Here is an 8,455-nt window from a genome sequence, read left to right as displayed (position 1 = left end):
TAAAATTTTTGTGATTTATGGTATACAACCAACTACAAAAAAATTATTTTCCTTGTAAATTTTGAGAAAAAAGAACAAAGACAACGGAGCAGATAAACTAAAAATACAAAAACAGGGTGAAAAATTATTTCTAGAATCGCGTTTGTTTACATAATGGATAATTTAAGTTAGATAACCTAAAAAAAAAGCTGAAAGGCAATGGTTGATGTTCGGCTGTTGATCGAAAAGCAGAGGTAATAATTCATTAGAAGTATAAATGAAGAATAATGATATTTATCTAAAAATCGTCTAAACCAGAAAAAATGATTCAGTATTTACTATTTTTAAAGAACTATAAGAAAAAATGACATTATATAATAAAGGCAACTACTTGCTCTATCTGATACCACATTATAAAATGATAATCTGTGAAAGATTTGGTTTACAAGATAAAAAAAAGCAAACAGGGAGATATTATGTTTGTCCAAGTTTTAGATAGTAGTGAGGATCAAAACAAAGTAATTTTCAAAAATGAATATCTATTGCTTAAATATTCAACTAGTAATATTGGTAACTGAGGATATTTTTATCATACCGGTCTTTACTAACATTACACAGAACTCTTCTACAAAAAAAAAAACATTTCCTTCTATTTATACTTTTAACTATATAATGCATGGCATTATTTGTTACTGTTTTTGCCATTTTGATAATAAATATGTATGTATTCGTTATATGAAAAACAAAACAATAAATGTATACAGAGTGAATTATTATTGATTAGTGAAAAACTCGTGAAGTAATCAGTCTAGAAAATCACAGCTATGGCTAAAAATGGCCACTTTATACAATAACTATGGCGGTGTGCTATGTAGAAAATTGTGAAACACTTTATTTAAACCATGTATATACCTACAATCTTCATTTTATCATATATAAAGGGAAAGAACGCCAGTTAAAATTTAAATTTTCATGTGTAGTAGACTTTGTAGTTTCTTTTATTATGTATCCTTTGAGTTTACCGTCAGAAAATACGTAGGGTTATAATTAAAAAACCCTTTACCGAGCAAGTCACCCCATTTATATGTTATTTATTATCACTACTACGAAAATAGGCTCAATAATGGAATTCTTTCGAACGATAGAATAGAAGTACTTAAAACGTGGCAGGAATACTTTAGTATGCTACTCAATGGAGAAAGTAGAGCTGAGGATAGAGGTGATATAGAACTAGAACAGGAGGAAACTGATCTACTAACTTTGGAGGAAACGAATAAAACAAATCAATTTCTAGCCAGAAACAAATCACCTGGAGCAGGCCAGATATACGCAAACGTTTGTAACCCTCTTTCATAAACTATTAATACAGACGTGACAAGAACGTGCTTTACCATAAAATTTAAATACTGGAGTTATATGCTCTATATACAAAAAATGAATCGTGCGTGACTGTTCTAACTTTAGAGGGATTTCCCTATTTAATACAAAATTTTGTCCCTGATACTTAACGAACGATTGGACAATTTACTGACAATGTAATAGTATCCTACCAGAGGGTTATTGAAAAACAGGTCTACCATTGATCACATATCATCCATCGGACAAATATTAGAAAAAAACGACGGGGGAGTACGACTAGACTGCCATTAAATCTTAGCGTAGATTTTAAGGTAACGTTCGTATTACTAGTTACTACTCTGGATACTGTTGACAGACATCAATTATCGGCAAGGAGATCTTTCAGAACCATTTACAATTAACAGAGGACTGCGCCAGGAAGATGCGCTATCATGCATACTGTTCAACCTAGCGTTGCAAAAATTTATGAGATATTCGGGAATAAACTTTAAATGGTACGATATATACGCGTAGTATACAAATAATGGGATACGCTGATGATATCGTAAATATTGAAAGAACCCGAAATAAAGCAGTTGAAAAAATATTTGAAAGAAAAATATTGAGGACCATATATGACCGAGTTAACGAAGGATCTGTGGAGAAGGCGAATATAATTTCGAACTCTATAGACTTTTGGTGATGCAGATATCGTGAAAACCATCAAAATAAATCACCTTAAATAAATGAGCCTTATTTGGATGGATGAAAGTGATTCTCCTAAAATAAGCATGCTAAATGACCATGCTAAGTAACCATGCCGTTCGGAAGAAGAAGAAGAAAGGAGCGACCTAAAATCAGATATCGAGACAAATCTATAAAAGATTGCGGCAGGGATGTCGTCTTTCATCGGTTATGTTTAAAAATATATAAACAAAGCCCTGAGAAGGCGTGGAGAAGATCCTGCTCTGGAATGGGCATAAAATTGGAGGAGAATACTTTGTACACACTTCCATTCCGCAGAAGATCAAGTGCTTATATCCTAGGACAAAGGTGACAATTTTACTTAAGTTTATTTTGACATTCTATGTCCATTTCGAAAATCTTTCTCAAAATACAAAAATGTTTTGCATTTTGAGAATGAATTCCGAAGTGGAAATCGAAACATCAACATAAACTTATTTTAAAGTAAAACTGATCATAGATGAGAACACTGTAATTAATGCTTGTAGGCAGTACAAATATTTAGGCACAACAACTAACCATAGTGACTGGACCGAAAAGAAAATAGAACAACAAATAGATACTAAGAGGGAAAAAGGTTCTACGATGTCTAAATTCAATACTGTGGTACAAAAATATATCTCGATAAAAAAAACACTTCTTTAACCCGATCTTTAAAAATATCGTACTGTATGGATGCGAAACATGGCAGCTGAACAAATTATTAGAACCTCGCTTATTGTCCTTAGAAATGGACTTCTGGCGAAGATCTGTCAGAAAATCAAGACTGGAAAAAATATTCAACGACCAAATACGACAAAAGATAAGTCACAACAATTATTATTAAAGAAGTTGAACACAGTTATTTGGTAGCCAAGCCCAAAGAATGGATATATAGATGAATAGATAACTTCCTAAGTAAGATAGTAGTAAAAGGAGATAATAAAAGATAATACTAAATAATTTGATATTTTACTTGCTTATTTAATTTATTCAGGAGAATTAGAGCTTTAAAATAAGATTAATCGGTAGTCAGACCATACATTTTCAGAAAAATATACGGTTTATTTGCTGAACAAGCAGACAGGATCTCCAAATTAATACTAGAATTTACATGCGAATTACATCAAAAAAGTAGTTGGTTTATTTGCTGAACAAGCCAACAGTATTCTTCAAATTACCATACGAAACACTCGAATTTACATGCGAATTACGTTCGAAAAAGCAAGATCTACGCCCTACACAATTCACAAGATGTTAAGCTGTCATAACTATGTATATACTGTTCTACAGTGAAAATCTGAATTGTGGTGTTATCGAAGAATGCTCAGAATATCATAGATCACTCATAAAACTAACAATGTAGTCGTCCAAATAATGAAACAAAAACGAATCGTATTAAAAGTATTTCGGTCTTATTACGAGAAACAAAAAATATAACCTTCTACGACATCATTAAAAGAAAGGAAGAATATAGAGGGAAACTGAAAAAACGGCCAAATTTCTGATAAAATGGGTTAATGTAGTTAACCAGCGTTTGCAAGTGAACTGGAATAGTTAGTAGGTATTCTATTTGCAAATAAAATGAACAGGTACGGAAACAAATGTAAAATATAACTACAAATAATCAATCTCTTTAGTTTTATAATAATTATCACTTGGGGTAAATTATGCATTCCTTTTAAACCTTTATGTAAAACTCTGTAGGTATATATTTGGTTTAATTAAATATTTGGTATTTTAAAAACTATGAAATTCTCGAAAGTGCAACAAAAACACTCTTGACGACACAATAAACTCGAAAAATCTGTTAACAATTATCCAGTGCCTTAAAAATTGAGCCAACAGATTGAATATCTTACAAATGTATTTTCACTTACGCTATAGTAACTGAAGTATAATACGTTTCCTAAAAAACCCCAAAACCACATAAATTTATTGTAATCACATTGAACCTACTTCCGATGAAGAAATATAAATTATAGAGGTCTGAATTTATAAATCAACCCTCTAATAAAAACTGGGTGTCCGCTACTAAACTATGCATAATTTATAATTTCTCTACAGGTCCAGACACTAAGTTTATATTTTTTCTTAAAGTAATAAAAGTGTGAAATTTAGTGTGTACCAACTTTAGCCAGACTCTAGTCAGTCTCGGATACACTTTAGTATGCAGTTCTTTTCGATGATTTCACAAAGTAGAACATAGCTAAATGTTACATTGTAAAGGCACGTATGTAATCTATATTATTTATCTTTTACTAATAACAATTTTTATCCCCCACTCTTCTCTATTTTAGAGTTTATAAAATGTTTCGTCGTATCTATAAATACAAACAATTTCAATATTGATTGATACAAAAGAATATCAAAGACAATGATAAGTAAAACAAATAGAACACTAGTGCACTAGGAAGATGAATACTCATTAAAAACAAAGTTTCAGTAGCAGGGCAGTAGTTTACTGAGAAGAAAAAACCATTATGTCAAGTCATTTTTATGAAGACGGAGGATTAAACGGGAATAGAAAAACTAAGTTGATTCTCTTAAAACCAAATTTAATTAAGCAAACCATAAATCAGCCAAGCTAAAAATTAAAGGACTTTAAGGACTAAAGAAATTTAAATTATGTAAAATGGCAATATTTAAATTGGTATAAAGCTACACTAGATAACATCATAATCCACTAACTGGAAAACATAAAACTTATAATTATAAGCCATCATATGACTCATAAATTAAAAGAGTTTATTGGAAAAGAGAAATTTGAATGCTGTTCTATATATTATTATAAATATAACATAATACAGTAGAATACAGTAATTTTTTATTTTTATGGACCCTATTTATTGTTTGTATACTACATTTGTTACATATAAGTTTTACATCTGGCGCTAAGTTTTATCGGAATCATCGAAAAGAACTTCAAAAAAATAAACTATAATTATTTAATAATTTTTTTATCCTATTTGAGATCATATATGTGTAGGACGCTGATGACAAAATCTTCAATTAATGTTACTTAAAAAAATTCAGTACCTCTAAAATTTCTGGCTTAATGCCCCTCAGCAATAATTAATAAAAGTAAAAAAATATTTACATCTTTTTTAAGATATAACACCCGGTAAATGTGTTCCCTGCGACCAGTCACGAATAGGATTTAGCAATTCAAATTTTTTTCCGTAAAAGTCCTTTACTAATTCAAGAACGGTTCCAGCTGTTTTCAATTGGTAAAGAGTTTTCGTAAAAATTTTTGGCATTGATAAATATTTAAGTCTTAACTACGGGCATATCGATATGTTCTTTTATCTGGTCTATACGCAGGGAAAACATCCCGCAAAATGATATGCTCAAGCATGCGACCACCCTCTTTGCTTTGTCTAATTATTTTTATATCATCAGTCTCATGTAAAAAAATATTAGTTAATATCTATCAGTCTTATTATCGTCGGGCTCTCTATATGCAGAGGAACTTGTAGCAAAAATATGAGCTGGTCTCAATGCGTTGCAAGCATTCCATGTAGGCACACGTTACAATTAAACACTAGTTAAATATGAGAACTACAAATGGCTGGAAATATGTGACAATTTCAAAAATACGTATATTTCTTAGGCGCTTTTTAAAGTACATAGAAAAAATACTTCATCAAAAAAATTTAAAATAAACCAACGAATACTAGTGTCTTGTGGTCTTTTGATGTATCTTTTTTAAGTGAACGATTTATTCATTTTCACAATTGTAGTTACATTTTTTATTTATTAACTTCCACGATTAATAAAAACTGTATGTAAGATTCTTATTTTCAATTACTAGAAAGAATAAACATATTAAAGTAGTTCACTTTGAAAGTGCTCACAAATATTTGCCAAAAATGAATTAAAAACTAAAAATTGCGAAATTAAAAAAAAATTAATGGAATTTTTAACCTGTTAGTTTCATTATGATACGTCTATTTTACCTGCAATTTATTAAAAATTAAAATAATATATTAACTCATCATTCTAAAACATATTGTATTTATAAAATATAACCAGAATAACCACATAAACTTAAAAATCTTTATAATTACGAGTATATATTAACAAAATAGTTGTAAAATATTTGGAATATTTGCATCTTACTTTAATATAGCGAAAAAGGATATCGAAAAAGAACAACATCTAAAATTTAAAAAGGTTTGAAACCCGACTAAAAATCTACAATAAGAATTTATAAGTTAAACAAAATTGGCTACTATGAAACTACTGAATCAGTTTGTAATCAGATTACAACAAACAATGACTCCGTTATTATTTTATTCATAAATTTAGATCTGCTCAGGTAGATTTTATCAAATGTAGACAACGCTTTTATCTGTTCACTTGCAGATGCGTAATAATATTTTGTTTATAGCCACAAGAGATATGTTAAAAACGTAGTTGTTAACTGGGCGTATATTTAATTTACATTTTTACTTGATATAATTGCAAAATAGAATTTTTCAAAAAAACGACGGTTTTATATCAACTCCAATTAAATTTGATTTGTATAAAACGTGTAATCTTATTATATATAACCCCATAACATTGTTTTTATGTCACATAATACCGATAGAAGCAATATCTCCAGCACATTTAGTTCATTCGTCATATTTTCTACTCTAAGAGCTAATAGTAAAAAGTGAGTACGGCATTAAAACATATTGCACTGAACATCAGTCAATCGAGGTTGCATTTCTCAAAATAATAAACTATATATCATAAAATTTAACACTGGTTTTAAAACTTCTCAACAGAGTCCAGACAATGTTTATTACACATTATTCGCCTTCACAGTCTAAGGTTACTTCTCTCCGTGCTTCTTCTTTGAGGCTGTCTATTAGTAGTTCCTCCTTTTTCATTATTGCAGACACTTGATTCATAGGAGGCATTATTACTCTTGTCGATTCTCTTTCTCTGTGTTGCTCCTTTCTGTTTATTGATAGATCTTCGACCTGATCTTCTTCTTCTTCATGATCTCTCTCCGAACTTCCATTTGTCTCGCTGTGGGAATGGTGGTGGTCACTGCCTGGGGCTGGAGAAGGAGTCAAACTTGCATGTCTCATGTATCTGCAATTAAAAATACAATTTAAAAATGAGAATCTATTTTCAGAGGATATGATATATAATGCTAATAACTGTTTCTATATCACACTTAACTGATGAATTCAATTACTTGTCTTGTTTTCTTAAACAGTCTTTACATAAATGTCATTTGTTTCTGAGTTGTCACTCATCATCACTTCGTCATCGATATTCTTATTAAATTTTTATATTAATATATTTTGTAATATCATTAGTTTATTCTATATTTTCTTTCTCTCTCTCTCTCTCTCTCTCTCTCTCTCTCTCTCTCTCTTTCTCTCCTTCACGTAGTTGATTGCTAATACATTCTAATCGGTCATAATGTCGGCATATTTATTTATGCAAATTGAAGACCACAGAGAAAGAAGTTGGTAAGTCCAATTTTTGACATTTCTCGTTTTTAATACAACGTTGTAGCTTTAATTACGTAGTTTCTAAGGTAACACAATACAGAGTAATAACTTTATAAGTCAAAAGATATAATTGTTTGAAAAAACCCTGTACAGGAAAAGAACTTGACATTTTCTTTCCAAACAGGGGAAAATGTTGATAAGTCCAGGCACAGCCACCTAAAGTTTAGGCGATATGACTGTTTTCTGTTCAGAATTCTTGTTATATACATGAATTTGCTTGAAATTGTGACAGTAGGTAGAAAATAGCTCAAAGATCAAAATCTACCCTATGCCAATATTTGTTTTTCCTCTGAGGGTGATTACCACCCCAACTCGGGGGATAAAAATGTTAATAAAAAAAACATGGTAATCGCTGAAATAGTAAATTTTAAGACAAAAACATTTTCTAGTAGTTTTTTGAAAAGCAAATTATTCGTGAATGAAAGTTCACAAATTACACGGCAATAAAGCATGTTCTTAAACGGGTTTTTGGGAATAACTCCAAAAATTTAAATTTTTTGGGAAAACTAAAATTTATAAAACAAAAGAGATTTGTTTTTTATTATATCCGTAAACTTAATATTAACAAACGCATGGCTGTTCGAAAATAGACTTTTTTTCATCGAATATAAAGATCTAAATATAAGATGATGAATAACTGGAAAACGGTAAGTTTTTTATGGAAATCTTATAGGAACTTTTTTGAAAATCTTGAAAAATGACCATTGATAGAAGTGATTTTCATGAAAATTAAGGTAAGTTATCACAAAAATAAAGTCCGCTTATATTTTTTGTGACGCAAAAAGCAACCAACACACCCCCACCAAAACTACACTGGTTGAAACTATTCGTTGCTCATTTAGAATTGACTTCACTTATATACAAGCATTATATTCTAGAAGTTTAACTGGTTTTGAAGA

General features: G+C 30.1%; 1 protein-coding gene across 5 annotated transcripts in view; it reads right to left on the bottom strand.

Annotated features, from left to right (window-relative positions):
* Positions 1–1,535: 1,535 nt before the first annotated feature.
* LOC140439632 (uncharacterized) overlaps positions 1,536–8,455 on the bottom strand; it is a 159,372-nt gene continuing 152,452 nt past the window's right edge. For all 5 annotated transcript variants that reach the window (XM_072529668.1, XM_072529669.1, XM_072529667.1 and 2 more), the window contains one exon: positions 1,536–7,128. In XM_072529668.1, the coding sequence (XP_072385769.1) occupies positions 6,840–7,128 (289 nt within the window). In that variant the 3' untranslated portion in view covers positions 1,536–6,839. The remainder of the gene's footprint in view (positions 7,129–8,455) is intronic.

Source organism: Diabrotica undecimpunctata, chromosome 4 (assembly GCF_040954645.1).
Source record: "Diabrotica undecimpunctata isolate CICGRU chromosome 4, icDiaUnde3, whole genome shotgun sequence".
NCBI classification, from domain to species: Eukaryota; Metazoa; Arthropoda; class Insecta; order Coleoptera; family Chrysomelidae; genus Diabrotica; species Diabrotica undecimpunctata.
This window is presented reverse-complemented; position numbering and strand designations above follow the sequence as displayed.